Genomic DNA, 18,250 nt, shown 5'->3' with positions numbered 1-18,250 from the left:
ATGCGTCCTGGGCCGACTTTATGGGGAACTGTGCAGCCATTCGTCTGAAAAGTCTGCCGGAAAACCCGGGGAAAACCTTAGCACAGCCTTTGCGGGGATTGAAGCCCACGTCACCTCACGGTCTCTGCGTGCAAAGCGATCATCCTAACCACTATGCCAAGAGAGCTTGTGGCAACCAATGGTGCAGCTTGAAGCACAGTTAACTTGAACGCGCCTCCAGCCTGCGGAGCGTGAAGTGAGCCACCCTAGCGGCGCTTAGGAGAAATAAAGGGAAAGAGTGGTCCGACTGTCCGGATTGTCCGTCCCACTTCTGCTGCGGGGGTGTCCGCCTTGCCACGAGCTGTCGACCCGGCATTACCCTCAGCTGTGGTTGTCATCGCGACGCTTGTTTGGGTTTAAAGCGATTAAAGGTGTATGCTGGCCGATATCGCACGGATGCGATGCCGTTAATGTAATGATACAAGCGAAGGTGGTCGCGTTCATTCAGTGCATCCTCATTTGTTTTATCGCAGTGCTGAACTCGGCGAACGCGACCACCTTCGCGTGCATCATTGAGGGTACATCGTACGCTATCGCCTTTGCGTATGTAAGGTATAGCGTTGATGAACGAGAGCGTAGAAAGAGAGCTTCGCGCAGTACCACCAACGCTATTCCTTACGTACGCAAAGGCGATAGCGTACGATGTACTAAGACTCTCTATTGATATAACTGCATCGCGTACGTGCTATATCAGCCAGCATACACCTTTGCATAACCTAAACAATCGTCGCGATGACAACTACAGCTGAGGGTAATGCCGAGTCAACACAAGAGCTCGTGGCAAGGCCGGCAAGGCGGACAGCCTCCCCTCCCCCGCACCCCCCTTACCCCCGCACCACAAGTGGGACAGTCGAAACACCTCTTTCCCTTCCCTTTATTTCTCCTTAGCGCCACTAAGTGGCCCTCATCATCCCGCTCCGCAGGTCGGAGGAGCGTTCAAGTTAACTCTGCTCCGAGCTGTACATCGCACGCCGACAGTGACAGAAAGATGGCAGTAATGCGTGAATTTTTACACGGCATCAAGAGAAAATGCGTTCCCTAACTCTCCACAGAGAGGGATAGTACTTGAAGATGGGCGGAGGCGCTCCGCAGACGCAGAACCGGATTAAACCGGATTAACGCGGACAAAGAACGTGCTGCGCAACGTGCTATCAACGTCTAGATGATTCGGAACGACACGATGGAGCATTTCATACAGTTCCGCCTTTTATGCCATATATCAAGGTGTTATGACAATGGTAGAATATCCTACGCTGACAACGAGGTACTCCTCGAAAGCCTCGTAGAAGGAAACCGACGGCAACGCGGTGATCATTCCTCCTTGTCATCATTATCGTCACCATCTTCGCGCAAGTCGTGACGTTATCGACTTACATTATGTCGATAATGGCAAGCGGTGCGGCACTTCCACCGGTACCGTCCTGCGAAATCTACGGAAGAATCGAGGGAGTGGGGGGCAAGGCAGCGAGTATAGATCTGTTCAGACTTCGTGGGCTCGGCGGGACGACGATCCAGAAGGCGACCGTCACAGAATGTAGACACAGTCTGTCTCCAGTCGCAAAGTCCCAAGCAGCGATGTGGTAAGTTAGTAAGTTACACTTGGATGGCATTGAAAGTATAAGAGGGTTACTGAAATTGAACTGTAGTTGAGTTACTCTTGGGTTGTATCAAGTTGTGCTCGTTTCAAGTGGCCAGACATTACATCGTCTCCCACAGAACAACTGAAACTTAGGTTTCCACGCAAAATGTTAATTTACGTACCAGATGACACAAATGTTTATGTGAACGTATGAAAGCGTTGCACATATACCACCGTAAATTAATTTTGTGATACTAAAACTTTAAAAAATGTTCATCATTCGCTGATGAGTGTCCACTCGAACAGTTAGAACAGTGTTTGATGGTGTATGTCTCAAATGGATGCTAACGCTTCTAGACCCGAGCTATAAGAAAAATGGAAAAGTTGAACACAGTAGGAAACCCTCAGCCTTAGGGGACGAAACAATATTGCGGACGGAAATTTACAACAAAGCTCGTCTTGACCCACAGCAGCAACCAACTCTCTATGGTAAATATAAGCCTGAGCGCTGCGCCCAGTGCTCAGGCTTATACTATAACGGCATACTACTATATACTCTATATACTACATACCAGGGTGCGGAATGGGATCACCCATTCCATTCCATTCCGAGGAATGGAGATTCGTGGTAATTCCATTCCTTTCAATTCCTCGGAATGAAAAGGTATGATCAATTCCCACTCCTGGAATGGCTTGGCAACCCAATTCCATTCCATTAATTCCCTCAAGAAAAGAAAAGGACCGGTAACCGTACTGGCAAGTCGAGCCGTGCAAGGGGCGCGAGGGCAGAAACCAGCACGTTGAAACCAAAACTGGCCACCGGGGCACCCAGACCATTCCATTCCATTCCAATTCCATTCCGGGCTCTGATAAACCTGGAATGATTCCGGAATCATTCCAACTCCGGAGTGGCAAATCCGCAACCCTGCGTACATACTACATACTATATATGCCGTATTATCAAAGTACCTCTCCACGTTCCAGATTTGACTCGAAAACTGGGCGTGAAATAATAGACAGACTTTCTTTACATTTTTTAATCAACAAACAACAATACAATCATTCACGCAAGCAAACTTCACATATGACTTGATCGCCGTTCGGGTGATCACATATGATCTCTCTCACATCAAAAGTTTCATTAGCGCAATAGCCATCACCGAGAGAACCCCAAAGGAAGAATTAAATAAGCTCGTCCTCCTTGCCAGCTTTGTCCCCTGTCTCGAATGGGATCCATGTATACCTTTGATCTTAAAGCTCCCGGTAAAGTTGGCCACTTTTACCGGTGCCTGGGATCAAAAATATGATTCGTTAAAGCGTAATGAGACGCGGAAGGAATAAGATGTTATCTGTACTTTCGGCTGTGCACCATTGTGGAATGTATAATACAGTAAACTGTGAGCGAAACAGTTTTGTTCGCATTACCGTTTCGAGTTTTACGCAGACTCAGCCGAGATGCATGCCCCATTTTGACCTGGATTATTCGAATTTTACTCGTAGCCGACTCCGCTTGCTACGGAAGCCCGTGGGGTAAAACCAGCTCACGTCGTCGTTTTTTTTTTTTTTCTTTTTCAAGGGTATTGCCATGTTTCCGTTCATTTGTGAGGCTACTATCACTGTCTTTGTGGAACATCCGCTTATATCGAATTTTTGCTCGGTCCCGTTCACTTCGTTATAACGAGGCTTTGCTGTAGATTGTCCAGATTCACCGCACTGGAAGTTGTTTCGGGTCGAAGCGATAGACGGTTAAAGATAAAACTGCGGACAATTGTTTACCGTGAGACATAAGCGAGCGTTAGTAGACGGCTGATAACGCCGCCGGAAACTTACCGCCGGAAACAATAGTAAGTTTTCGTATATCGTAAGCTGTCGCCCGCTTCTGCGCAATACGCAAAGCGCTCTTGTTGTTTCTCTTGTGCGCTGAACCGCCAACGCTATCCATTGCGTACGCAAAGGCGATTGCGTATGATATATCCTAAAACTCGCTAATGATAGAGAGCGTGACTCAGCTTCTTATCTGCTGATAGGGTGCGATAGACGCGGTAGCCTGCCGGGCTACCGGTAGCTACAGTACTATGAACTAGAATGGCTGCGCGTACTGAATAACTTAATGGGCTTGTCACACTTTGTAGCAGGATGAATGTGTTAACGAGGTTACATGCATTGACGTGGAGCCTGCATCCCAAGTTTCACAGCTAAGGGAGTAATAGACGCAAAGAAAATCGCTATAGCGGGCACCGAAACTCGTCGAAGCTCTGACGTCATTGCTGGCGGATGCGCCAATCAGGCAGCGCGGGAGACGTGACGTACTTTCGAGAACCAATGGGAATGGCCGAGGCTCTCGGTGCTCTGACGTCAGAGCACGACGCGGAAGTTTGTTCAAGGGTTTCTATCTCGGCCATCTACGACGCGTAGACGAATAATGGACCTTTTTCACAATGGCCAATGCGCATGCGTGTGACCTTGAGACGCCGGGGAGGATTACCTCCGTCTTCACTAGATGGCGCAGTGTGGGGACGACAGAAGTGGGGACCAGTGGGGGGAGACCGCGCGAATGGCGCCAGCTTGTTGGCCCCACTCCGAGCCGGTTTTGGTCCTTCGTGCTACCCACGTGTATTTGTTTTGACGCGCGCCGAGCATGGTTCGTTGGAGAACCGCTAGGATACCACGCGCATGTGAAAAATGTCCATTCTTCGTTCCTCAATAACGGAATAAAAGAAATATAACGTTTTTAGGCACTAGTGGCACTTTTCTAAGCGGCATGGATTCGAACAGTCGTGGAATGGTTATCGGTTTGAATTGGTCGATAAAAAAAAAGTGATTTCTATTATCTAATTTCCTTTTCCTCCTCACGTAGTTATTTCCTTTATCTATAAGCCGCAGGTCTCAGTGTATTGATACATAGCCTATCTATTGCTTCGACTGTCAATGAGCTTTCCGACTGATATGTGTTCATTTGGTGGATGGTGAAGGCGTGCCTCTTCATTTCTTCTTCGCTGCGTAGCCAGCCGCGGGTACGGATGCGATGAGACCCGTGTAGTACCTGGAGTAGGAGTTCACCACCGTAGCCCTAATGAAAGAAACGAGAATAAAATAAGGTACATCTCTGAGGCATTGTGCCAAACGCGTTTACATGCTTTATAAACCTTGTTCATATGACATCACTCGCAGGGCAGAGCAAAAGTTGGCATATCGGATTTGCCATAATGTGTGTCCTGATTCCTGAGGTCGAAGCTAGTGTTCCCTTTAGAGGAAGCGACGGCGGTGAACAAACCCTGTAGGGTCGTTGTTGGCGTTAAGGTTTGGTCACGTGGTCCTGTAAAGCTACGGACACACCTAAGCGGTGGTTGGCTGTGTATGGCTTTAACTATGCTTGGTATGTTCATAAAAGTTGAAAGTCATTTTCTGTCGTGTGCGAATGGGACTACTCTATTAGACTGCTCTAGTGGCTACTTTCTACTTAAGACTACTCTCCAAGCTTCAAAGGGTCATATCACGAACGTGTCGGGGTCCACTGGCGTATCCGGGGGGGTCTAGGTGTTCAAACCCCCCGTATTGGTACCCTTGGTAGTGCATTTGGGAGAAGGAAACGCGGGGAATCCTCCTCTCCCATGTAAAGACCCCATAGAACCCCTCCCGAAATATTTCTCTGGCTAACACGCTGTCGGAGTCCAAATTCGCAAAAAATCGCGAAATTCCAACTTTCATTCGGCGAATTCGAGGAAGCTCGCTGAGGTTCGACTGCATTGTGCATGTGCGTCTTCCAATATACACCGCGATTCGAAAGCGCATGTTTTATTATTGGAGAAGCAGTCGCCTAGTGGTGTTATATGTCTGTAACATGACGTATAAAGCAAGGTGTGCATAGTGGAGCTTTTGCTAGCCATATGAAAACCACGGGAAGTACCAGTTATGGACACCACCTATATGTATAGTCGACCTTTCGTGGTGCGGCATCTGTGCAAACGAACTCATTTCGAACTCACTTTTGCCAATTGTGAAACAGTACATGAAATAGTGAAATCAATCACAGCGTCTGCCCCCCCCTCCCCCCTTTGTTATCTTTCAGGCCAGGCGGAATTCAAAAGTTTGGCGAACCCCGCGAACCACAGGCTCGCGAAAAGTTTGACATCAGTATATAGAGGAAGCCAAAAGCTTCGTAAGTTATGACATAACTCATGCAAAAAATAATAACAATAGCGCTTTCTAAGTGAGGATTCAAGGTCGGAGCACGGGCCATTCAGGGCATGCGCACGGCATGTATTGGGCGCCGCTAAGTGGTGGCGCCATCACTTCTCATAATCTCCGTGCGCGACCTTTACTCATATCTCTAACCCATCAAAATAGCTTTCAGCGAGTCTATTGTCAGAGCAACTTGGGAGAATAACTTCCTGTGCACGACTTCTTTTTGAGGTATGGCGAACATTAACGATGTACAAGTGAAAGATAACATTGCCATGGCGCTAAAAGAGATCATTCAACACCGATAAAGAACACCGCAATTGGAAGGTCGCGGCGTGGCTTCCCTCGGCAGCACAGCTGAGCTGTCGCGACAAAAGGTGTGTTCGTATACTAAGCCCGCTAGAATTAATGCGTTGTTTTGCCTTGAGAACTGCCCTGTACAGCCGCTACCAGACTTAATCGGAACGCGCGCATGCCAGCGAAGTGGAGCGTTAGCCTCATGGTTGTGAGACCGCAGGTCCCGTGCACATGCACAATCGAGGGTTTAATTCAATTCAATTTTAATAAATTAATTCAAGGGTTTAATTGGGATGACTACTGTTCTGCCAGATACCGCACTACACGCTGATGTGTGTCGTTGTCCCTTAACTCCGTTGACACATACGAGGTGAGCCACAAGGACGAAAGTATCTGAGGGTGGCTTGCTGAAAACTCGAAAGGCGATGTTTCGAGCACGTGTTCACGTTGCAAAGCTCAGCTGTAAAGTTTTTGAAATACCGCGCTGCAACTCCTCCACGAACGACGTCCGCGGTAATACGAATAATTGCATTGTTCTACTGCTCGAAGCATACTTAAACGCTACGACCATCTGCCTCTGGGCATTAGAGAGGGTAAGCTTCGACAACAAACAACTTCATTGTGAGATGATGAATGAGGAGTTTCATCGCCAGGGGCGATACTCTACCCCATTACTGGCGGTGATGCGGGGAATGAAATAATGAGCCCCTTCACAATAAAGATCGAAGTCCTGTGGTACCCAGAAAGGTGAAGAGAGCTTTGAGGGCAGAGCTTTGGTGGGCTGGATGTGGCCAGGGACCAAGCAATTTTGTGAGAGACAGGTGGCGAAAGTCCAGCTGGTTAAGGGATCCGGAGAGTACGGTTCGGGAAAGTTGGTAGGGTGGGCAATGGAGAAGAATGTGCTCTATAGAAGGGTAAGCTTGGGAAATGTACTGTGTTTAAGGGAGCTAAGCGATGCAGTTGGAGCATATCTATTGATAATCAACTATGTTCCCAACGTCAAGTACCCACACCCGCTCTCTGGCGTATTACTTTTATGTTCAGGCCGGCTTTTTTGGTGACAGTCCAATACTATGGCGCAAGGTGCGTCACGTGGTCACGCTAGTTTCTTCACGAGCCCCTACCTGCAGTGACGGTCGCTCCGTGATCGAACAGTGTCGGCGCTCTGCGGAGAAACGATGAACTATCATTGTGTGGACCACGACCTACTAGATTATAACGACCATGTCACAATCAGCAAACCCTATGAGGAGCCTGTCCGCACGATCCGCCAGGGGCGCTACTGACGCGCCCTGGCGGACTGGCGCACGATTGGACGATGGAAATTTGAATTCTGAACTGCAGAAGCGTATGTACGACAACCGTAGCAGACGACAGCGATAGCTCCTATGAAAACGCGTAGAATGATGATGATAATCAACCTCAGAATGAAACATCTGTGGAACGTCCACCGCTTGTACAGAAATACTAAGGTAAGCTGAAGTACAAAGTATTGTAGAAGTTGAGGAAGCAATAACTGGGACGATCAGAAGCGCCACCGCTACCTTCCAAAAATGCGGCGCATAGAAGGGGTGCGCCTGACATGGTCGTTATAATCTAGTAGGTCGTGGTGTGGACGCGTCGTCTGCGTTTACCCGTTTATTCAGCGTTTACTGCGCTGTAGGTGGAGCATTGGGGAACCGAATAGTATCGTACAGGTGACCTTCCGGTGAATATCTACTAGAATTACGGAAAAGAACCATAAACTCCGAACATCGGCCCACGTGTTATCCACACTAGAAAGGTGACAGTGTCGCCCCCTATAGATCGATCTCGCAGCGAATACTTACATAAATACAACGTTTCCTTCGGGGACGTTGTCTGGAGGCAACCAGAGGAGGGACACGTGACTCTTGGGTTGGTTGTCGTTGTGCGTTACGGCGCTGCACTTGACCGGATGGGTGCCCTTCACTCTGAGGAAGGTTCCGATGCGCCGACTCGTCGCGGGGTCAATCGCGGCGATGAAGAAGCCCTTGAACGCTGCACCGCCCAACTCCACTGAAAAAAAGAAAATAAAATAGAAGTCACATACAAGTCACAGTCTTCCGATGACAGAATTAGGTTCGCAACATGTTTTGGAAAGTCGATGAATGGAGCAAGGAAATGGCGTGTAGGATTACTTAATCCACCAAGCGAGTACTGTAAACGTATTTTGATTCGCGAAAGGTTGTTCCCGCGGACACAGCTTGACATTGATCCCGCAGAAGGAAACAGACCTGGAATCGCGAAATTAAGTACTTCCGAATTAAATACAGTCAATCCTCGCTTTATGAACACCCTTCGTTTCTCGAAAAATCGTTCATCGAGGGATTCGTAAATCGAGGTGCAAGGTGCGCGGAAGAGAAATGGGCTGAAACAGGACAGAAAATGCACTAGATTATGCACTAGAAATGCACTCTGTAATTGCAATCTGCATCGTACATCCTATCTGTATTTAGTCTGGGACTTGACTCGTCCGCCTGGTTCTTGAAGTACCGTATCGCACTGTGGCTGTGATTCCACGCTAAGCGAGCCGTCACAGCTCCGAACAGTCCTGCTGGTTATCTTCACTGCCATTATGATCACTCCTCTCGGCACCATCATTTGATAATTGCACTAAAGCACCATCACCAAGCGGCTCATATGTGTGTTCACCGTCAGCACCGTCGGTTCTGGCAATTCTTGTGGCTATGGGACACTGCACAGGTGCTTGACCTTCATTCTTTGTTCATCTTTATTGACGTGACCCCAGTACTTCCCCGTTCATAAATCAACGTCAAAACACATGTGTTTTTGCGGTTCGTTCCCTGAAAATCCGTTCACAGTTCGGATATCGAGGGTTCATAAACCGAGGGAGAAACACATAGAAAAAGTTTGGTTCCTTGTGACGCCACTCATAAACCGAGGGAATTCGTAAATCGAGGGTTCATAAAACAAGGGTTGACTGTACTCCCAAATGCGATTCGCGGAAATTAATACATCGCGAATAAAAATACGTTTACAGTATATCGTGAGACAGAATCAGCGCGATCATCATCACGATCGTCACCATCACCATCACCATCATCATGAGGGTACGAGCATTCTAGTGGTCCTTGGATGACGAAGTGTATAACGTATAAACGTATAAATATATTCCTGGGCGCCAATACATTCACCACGCGGAATACAAAGCGAATATTGGTTAGAATATGTTAACTAAAAACACGACCCAAGAGATGTAACTCCTGCGACCACACCGCTCCTGAGCGACGGAGACACTAGATGCCGTGACCTGTCGGACCCTGTCGGTCTCGCTTGGAGTGGAAAAGTGACTCGGGTGTGTTGGGCAACCGCTCGCTGTTTTTATTTTTATTTTTTGCCCGAGTTTTTGTGGCCACGTGGAATATGATATGGCAATAAGAGCAGTATATGTTCCAGATAAATGCCATTTGTGCGAGACATTCTGCAATATTTTCGACTCAATATTTTCGGGAACATTTTCATTGCCCCTTTAAGAACGGTGCACACTTCTGCGTTGCAGACGGTATCGTGGCGAGACGGTGGATATCGTGTGGTGTCCCGAGAAGACCGGTTCGAGGTTATATTTTGCTCTGGTTGGCAAGAAGCGGGAAAAAACGCGTCGGCTGATAGGCTGATAAAGCTGATAGTGCCCACCAGCATGCCTTGCGCGGTGGCGTTACGTAATCAATGACGTAGGGCTGCAGGTCGTCTATACAGCTGACTACTGCGCCAAGTCGTCTATACAGCTGACTACTGCGCCAAGTCGTCTGCAACACCGCGTTCGACAGCGTTCGTTGGCATGTGATGGAAGGAGCTGAAACACAGGTATAGCCGATTGGAAACACAGGTATAGACTGTTTACTTTCCACGATTTATCCGCACAGGAACGGGCCAAGTGGCAGTATCGATATAAAAATTTTCGTGCAGAATACGTCCTCTAAAATCTGCTTTAGCTTCCCGACACTGTTTTTATCTGTTTTATCTTCGGAGACGCGTCTTTCCTTCACCCTCAATGTGAGATGGTGAAGGAGCCTCATGTGTCAAAGATGCCGCCATAGTGCCGCCTCACGCGTCGAGGATGAGCTTTCCCAAGCAGCACAATGTACTGAAAGTCGGGTGCAACAGGGGTGGACAGTATGTGTCTTATCAGTGTTCTTTAGTTTCACGAATTTGTTCAAGGCCTTCCACCTACCCGTCCACCCCTATTGCACTCGACTTTCAGTACGTTTTGCTGCTTGGGTTAACTTACGGAAACAAAACAAAAACACATGTATCGGGCAACGTTATCGGAACTGCCCCTATCTTGGGTTGCTGTTCTCTTAATCTTTTTCCAGGACGCAAGAGGCGACAGTGTGCTCTTTCCCCCTCTCACATTGGGGGTGAAGGAAAGACGGGTCTCCGAAGATGCGAAATGAACAAAATAAATGGTGTTCCTTCACGAATTTTTTGCGGACGATCTACCGAACTGATTTTTCTTCTGAAAACGGAACAGATGTTCTCATTGGGACAACTTCGTAGCTTTTATAATTAAAAAGTTAATTAACGATTTTTAGGTAATTAGTGATTTGACAGTTGAGGAACATATGGCCAAGAAAGTCCGCCGGCCCAGAGATGATAGAAGTGAAAACAGCATTTTTTTTTTTTTTTTGCGCCTGCCTCAGCCCATCGCGGACGTCTTTAGATTTGTGGGCGGAATTGAACTGTAGGCCAAAGTCAATTTCGTCAGATTTGTAGGCCAATGTCGTCAGATCAAGCAGGCAGGCCCCGTCGACCTCCTTTTTCATTATTTTTATATTTAGTAGCTTATTATATATGATGATAAAGAGTGGTAAAACGAATCAGTTCTGTCGAATAGCTTTTGTGAAAAAAAAAAAAGAAAAAGAACATCGAGCAAATCCGGCCTTGAATTCGAGTGTTAACTTTTGCCGTTTTTGCACGCGCATATCTCCTAGGTTTTAAAAGACATTCTTTCAAAAAAAAATTTGTGCTGTAGTATGCATCCAGGCCAGCAGGCCAAGCACAAATTTTGGCGCGCAGGTCCAACGCTCTGTGATATAAGAAATGGCGAACATGCTATCTCGCGCAGTTTTGTTCCAACTTCGACGCGTGATTTCTCTGGATGTAAATGTCCCTGATTGCTACATTTGGCATCCATTTACTAAGATTTTAATGCTCTTTGATTTGAAGTATCTGTCATGCCTGTACCTCTCACAAGTACCTGTTGAAACTGGCAAACGTAACGGCAAAAGGAAAAACAAACATTTTGCGCGTCCGTTTCTGAACAAGACTCCTTTTTATTTGAAGTAGATTTTGCCACGACACGGCCCGATGCTAGACCTTTCTCTACTGTAAAAAAATTCTGCCTCAGGAGCAGAATTTTTTCACAGAGGAGGACTGCACCCCCATGCAGGACTGTAGCCTACGTACATGGATGCGTGACTTGAGCGGAGGTGTTTTCATTCTGCTGTGGGGTCAAGCTTTATAATCTATGTTCAGCTCGTATTTAATATGTTATCACCTATACCGAGTAAATCTGCAGCAAATATGAGCACCGCGCATTGTCTTCAGGTAACGTTTTCAATGCAGTGCACCCAGGCAATCCTTTAGAGTAATGAAGTCAACAGAGAAGTAAATTATGCTCCTTGCCGTACTATAGAACCTGTACCTGTACCTGTTTGTTTGTCCTATTTTTCGTAGCTGACCTTTTTCTTTCTTTTTGTTTACCAACAAACGCGTTTTGGAGTAGCCAGTTCTGACTGGGTCGGGACTAACCTCTCCATATTTTTCTTTCTTTTCCAATCCAATCCAATCCAATCCAGAACCTGTACAATTACAGTTAACCTCAGTTTACTTAAACGTCCAGATTGTCCAAAAAGTTCAATGTCTTTTAGTTTTGACTTCGATTTGATTTGTTTTGAACCTTACTGGCGCAAGGATAACAGAGATCATGCTGCGCCAAACAATCAATGTTCTTTGCGTGCCGATACTGCGTTGTCACCGCAAGGTCGTGGCCTGTGTTTCAATCCTAGGTTGTATAATTTCGGTTCCTTGCACGCAGTCCTTATTACACTTGCAGGTACTTTAACGTATGGGTCTCGAGTGAAGCGGCCTCCGATATTTCGAACAGTTCTTCTACTGAGCAATTCTTTCATTCAACGTCTCTTTATGCACGTTTTGTTGTTGTACTGGGCCAAGAACGGTCTCTGGCCTGAGGCTCGACGCGGAACTTTTGCTTCGATGCACTTTCACTGGACCGCTCCATTTTCAACTTTCTCACATTACACGATGCAGTTTATCACTAAGTCGTCACAAGATACCGTAGATGTATGTGAACCCCGACACGAACAATGAGATATCTTTAGGTGATCCCGCAACTGTAACCGAACAGGGTTTTATCTCCAGACGAAGAGAGAGATAGAAAAGAAAAAGATTTTATCACGTTATCGGAAACGTCAACGCGCGTTCAGTTCATTGAGAGATCTAGTACAGCGAGATAGAAAAATTCCCACACGCAAATACAAAAGAATGTCAGTTTGTCGCTTGTCTTTAGAGAGTATCTGTCGTCCGCTGTTTTGCATACAGTGCGTCTTTCACGTAGGAAGCGTGGTTGTGGGTTACAGGAAGGTTGCTGTCGCGTCTGAATGCAGGGTGGAACACATTGCAGCGTTGCTCGGAATGAAGCAACCCAACGAAGGCCTTCCTGCGGATGAAAAATAAGAAATAAGATGGAAAGAGAAAAGTGGACATAATAAGATGGAAGGAATTTGCCATTTGGTGTTGGAAGCATGCGTCCCACTTAGTTTCAGAATCTGGGATATCCTGAAACAAACGGGTTGTAGCGGAGTAGTTGGTTGAAGTACATACTTGAGTGAAAATGCTGAAAAAAAAAAGAGCTACCAATCAATTGCAATTGGTTGGTTGCTCATTTTCTGTATATATTTGTCTCCTCCCATTAAACATCTGCTACTCGTCAGCCTACAGGTATCCTGTTGTATATATTTTAACTCACCTGTCCGCGTCTCTTGCTGCATTTTCACTCAAGTATATCCTGAAACCTCGGGAATTCCCGGGTGTTTCTCACGTCCCGAAATCCCGGGATTACTGGACTTGCGGTGAATATCGCAAATCCAGGCAAATATTGCATTAGTCAATTGAGTGCAGATATTGGCGTATAGTCGCGACACAGAACTGCGTAATAATTAAGAGTTATTTAATTTCTCAGCACGCATTTTAAAATGAGAATTCTTTGTCCTTAGCTGCCACTGAGCGGACGCGTCATTTTCCATTCCTGTCGGGGTGCGGGTGACACATATGGGCCGGAGCTCCCTCTGTATAGCTTTAATCGTTTGAGCGGTAACCGCGGCGTCGAACTGCCTTTATAGGGGCGCGAGGAAGAATAACGGCGCAAAGAATGAAAAAAAAAAAGAAAAGAACAAGTGTTTTCGAAAAACTCTCTTTGTCTCGTATTCTTGACATTACCAAATAAATCGGTAGGCGCTGCGTGGCAACTGCGAATAAAAATATGTCTTTTATTTGAGGAGAACATAAAACAGGCCTTATCAGTTTTCAAATAAAACGTGTCGCATATTAAAAACGAATGATTCGATTAACACGTGGTGACAGAACGTCGGAGAGACAGACACAAAACGCACGCAAGGATCATTCGAGTTACTACACAAAGTCTGTGTATGCGTGCTCTTTCGGTTTTACATCAAACCCGAAATCCCGTCCCGGGATGAGTCGGGAATAATCCCGAAACCGCCCGGACTGTAAAAGGGGCCCGGGATTCCCAATTCCAGCTACTTGCCATGTACTTACACGAGCGATTTTAGCGGAAGACGAAGCGAAAAGCTGCGCACGGGCAACACCGCGTAGATACAGAAAGCCTGCTTACTCGTCGACGTGACGTAACAGCTAAGAGTCAGCCAATCGGGATCGTGTTTTCAGCGGTCGTAGCCATAGAGACAAACAGCTGTCGTCTGCGAGTAGTGGTTGAAAGTCCAGCGTACTAACCAGGAAAACTTTAAAATAATGAGCAAAACTGGCCAATATCTTGCTCAATGCTGATTTTCTGGAAAGCGTGTTTGCATTTTTTTTCTCCTGGTTCAAGTCTCCAGGTTCTAAGTTAGTTGCAATCATTTGTGCGTTCTGGAATTTGCAGAACGGCGAATCGCAGTAGCAGACGAATTCTGACTTTATATGTCCCTGCAGCGGAGGAGGGAGAGGAAGCTATAAGCAGGCGGCCTTCTGTATCTAGCTGGCGTTGGCACGGGGCGAAGGCTTTAGCAGACGACACCATCGGCCCTGTCGTCTGCTACGGAATATCTTGTGGGTGAGCCGTAGGATATTCCCCACTGTTACTAACGCACGGAAAGACGTGAAGTTGAACTCTAGCACTCACCGTGGCAGCAGAGAGCTATGATGTTTTGTGCATTTTCCGCTGGAGATTTTAGTTTTTTGCCTCTCGTCTATTTCTGTTTTTATATTTGAACATATATTTTGTGTCGTGTCTTTTTTTTGTAGTGTATTGTACATATTGCATTACCATGCAATGTGACTTATGATGTGTGCGTCAATACTATGGCCCCTGTGGCCGTTCCTGGGCGCCAGTAAAACATTTTGTTATTTTATTAGTATTATTACTGAGGAATGTCGCACGAATATGCTCATGTGCGAATACACGGCCAGTATTGGAAATGGTCCAATTAAAGTGGCAGTTCAGACCCCATACCGAAGCTCTTAATCAAAGTAAACGTTGTCACGTGGTTTCTTATGATGTTCCAGGTCACTATGTAATGAATTATAATTGAATTTTATAACCTGGGCTTCCGCTGCCGTGACGCGGCTTCCGTTTCTTATTTTGTGCAAAGCAAGGAGCTACCGGTTCAAGACAAAACTTGCTGATTATGTTTTCTTTCCTCTTTTTTTTTTCTCAATATCTCAAAACATTCATCAATCACTTTTATATCTGACGGCCACCCTTGAGAATTCGTCAACGTGCCATATCATCGTCATCATGTATTTCTCTCTCTCTCGTCAACGTGTGCGAAATGGATGAACCGGATGTTAACATGCCATTCTTTTTTCGCGTTTATCTAAAAAAGCTATGACGGTTTGCTGGATGAAATTTCGCATGTTTCAGTTATCGTGTATTCACAGAGGAGGAGGAGGAGTGTCGTTGGGAGGAACCCGAGAGGTCTGCCTGCCTGATTAGGCGTCATGTTTCTCAGGAAGGGAAAGGTGGTGGAGAGGAAAGGGTGAAGTGGAAGACCGAGCGGAATCCGCTCGGGGGGAGGATAGCTGCGTCCATGGGCCGACTTCAGGGGAACTGTGCCGGCATACGCCTATTACACATCTGAGGGAAACCCAGGAAAAACCCCAGACGGCACAGCCGGCCCGCGGATTCGAACCGCGGACCTCCCAGTCTCCAAGCGCACGCGTTAGCGCTGCGCCACCGGAGCTGGTCACGTGTATTCACAGGAGGAGGAGGAGTGTCGTTGGGAGGAACCCGAGAGGTCTGCCTGCCTGATTAGGCGGCATGTTTCTCGGGAAGGGAAAGGTGGTGGAGAGGAGGAGAGGAAAGGCTGAAGTGGAAAACCGAGCGGAATCCGCTCGGGGGGAGGATAGCTGCGTCCATGGGCCGACTTCAGGGGAACTGTGCCGGCATACGCCTATTACACATCTGAGGGAAACCCAGGAAAAACCCCAGACGGCACAGCCGGCCCGCGGATTCGAGCCGCGGACCTCCCAGTCTCCAAGCGCTGCGCCACCGGAGCAGCTGCCACGGAGCTGTTACTGCTGCGCCACCGGAGCTGGTCCCCCAAGCGCACAGGAGGAGGAGGAGGAGGAGTGTCGTTGGGAGGAACCGAGAGGTCTGCCTGCCTGATTAGGCGGCATGTTTCTCGGGAAGGGAAAGGTGGTGGAGAGGAGGAGAGGAAAGGGTGAAGTGGAAAGACCGAGCGGAATCCGCTCGGGGGGAGGATAGCTGCGTCCATGGGCCGACTTCAGGGGAACTGTGCCGGCATACGCCTATTACACATCTGAGGGAAACCCAGGAAAAACCCCAGACGGCACAGCCGGCCCGCGGATTCGAGCCGCGGACCTCCCAGTCTCCAAGCGCACGCGTTACTGCTGCGCCACCGGAGCTGGTCCCCCAAGCGCACAGGAGGAGGAGGAGGAGGAGTGTCGTTGGGAGGAACCGAGAGGTCTGCCTGCCTGATTAGGCGGCATGTTTCTCGGGAAGGGAAAGGTGGTGGAGAGGAGGAGAGGAAAGGGTGAAGTGGAAGACCGAGCGGAATCCGCTCGGGGGGAGGATAGCTGCGTCCATGGGCCGACTTCAGGGGAACTGTGCCGGCATACGCCTATTACACATCTGAGGGAAACCCAGGAAAAACCCCAGACGGCACAGCCGGCCCGCGGATTCGAACCGCGGACCTCCCAGTCTCCAAGCGCACGCGTTAGCGCTGCGCCACCGGAGCTGGTCACGTGTATTCACAGGAGGAGGAGGAGTGTCGTTGGGAGGAACCCGAGAGGTCTGCCTGCCTGATTAGGCGGCATGTTTCTCGGGAAGGGAAAGGTGGTGGAGAGGAGGAGAGGAAAGGCTGAAGTGGAAAACCGAGCGGAATCCGCTCGGGGGGAGGATAGCTGCGTCCATGGGCCGACTTCAGGGGAACTGTGCCGGCATACGCCTATTACACATCTGAGGGAAACCCAGGAAAAACCCCAGACGGCACAGCCGGCCCGCGGATTCGAGCCGCGGACCTCCCAGTCTCCAAGCGCTGCGCCACCGGAGCAGCTGCCACGGAGCTGTTACTGCTGCGCCACCGGAGCTGGTCCCCCAAGCGCACAGGAGGAGGAGGAGGAGGAGTGTCGTTGGGAGGAACCGAGAGGTCTGCCTGCCTGATTAGGCGGCATGTTTCTCGGGAAGGGAAAGGTGGTGGAGAGGAGGAGAGGAAAGGGTGAAGTGGAAGACCGAGCGGAATCCGCTCGGGGGGAGGATAGCTGCGTCCATGGGCCGACTTCAGGGGAACTGTGCCGGCATACGCCTATTACACATCTGAGGGAAACCCAGGAAAAACCCCAGACGGCACAGCCGGCCCGCGGATTCGAGCCGCGGACCTCCCAGTCTCCAAGCGCACGCGTTACTGCTGCGCCACCGGAGCTGGTCCCCCAAGCGCACAGGAGGAGGAGGAGGAGGAGTGTCGTTGGGAGGAACCGAGAGGTCTGCCTGCCTGATTAGGCGGCATGTTTCTCGGGAAGGGAAAGGTGGTGGAGAGGAGGAGAGGAAAGGGTGAAGTGGAAGACCGAGCGGAATCCGCTCGGGGGGAGGATAGCTGCGTCCATGGGCCGACTTCAGGGGAACTGTGCCGGCATACGCCTATTACACATCTGAGGGAAACCCAGGAAAAACCCCAGACGGCACAGCCGGCCCGCGGATTCGAACCGCGGACCTCCCAGTCTCCAAGCGCACGCGTTAGCGCTGCGCCACCGGAGCTGGTCACGTGTATTCACAGGAGGAGGAGGAGTGTCGTTGGGAGGAACCCGAGAGGTCTGCCTGCCTGATTAGGCGGCATGTTTCTCGGGAAGGGAAAGGTGGTGGAGAGGAGGAGAGGAAAGGCTGAAGTGGAAAACCGAGCGGAATCCGCTCGGGGGGAGGATAGCTGCGTCCATGGGCCGACTTCAGGGGAACTGTGCCGGCATACGCCTATTACACATCTGAGGGAAACCCAGGAAAAACCCCAGACGGCACAGCCGGCCCGCGGATTCGAGCCGCGGACCTCCCAGTCTCCAAGCGCTGCGCCACCGGAGCAGCTGCCACGGAGCTGTTACTGCTGCGCCACCGGAGCTGGTCCCCCAAGCGCACAGGAGGAGGAGGAGGAGGAGTGTCGTTGGGAGGAACCGAGAGGTCTGCCTGCCTGATTAGGCGGCATGTTTCTCGGGAAGGGAAAGGTGGTGGAGAGGAGGAGAGGAAAGGGTGAAGTGGAAGACCGAGCGGAATCCGCTCGGGGGGAGGATAGCTGCGTCCATGGGCCGACTTCAGGGGAACTGTGCCGGCATACGCCTATTACACATCTGAGGGAAACCCAGGAAAAACCCCAGACGGCACAGCCGGCCCGCGGATTCGAGCCGCGG

At 49.1% G+C, this 18,250-nt stretch overlaps 1 protein-coding gene across 1 annotated transcript in view; it reads right to left on the bottom strand.

The window, feature by feature from the left end:
• Window positions 1-2,646: 2,646 nt before the first annotated feature.
• LOC135368266 (uncharacterized) overlaps window positions 2,647-18,250 on the bottom strand; it is a 46,895-nt gene continuing 31,291 nt past the window's right edge. The window contains exons 2-3 of the mRNA XM_064601435.1: window positions 7,927-8,134; window positions 2,647-4,688 (exon numbers count right to left, since the gene is read on the bottom strand). Of these exons, the coding sequence (XP_064457505.1) occupies window positions 4,601-4,688; window positions 7,927-8,134 (296 nt within the window). The 3' untranslated portion in view covers window positions 2,647-4,600. The remainder of the gene's footprint in view (window positions 4,689-7,926; window positions 8,135-18,250) is intronic.

This window comes from Ornithodoros turicata, chromosome 9 (genome assembly GCF_037126465.1).
Source record: "Ornithodoros turicata isolate Travis chromosome 9, ASM3712646v1, whole genome shotgun sequence".
Taxonomy (NCBI): Eukaryota; Metazoa; Arthropoda; class Arachnida; order Ixodida; family Argasidae; genus Ornithodoros; species Ornithodoros turicata.
This window is presented reverse-complemented; position numbering and strand designations above follow the sequence as displayed.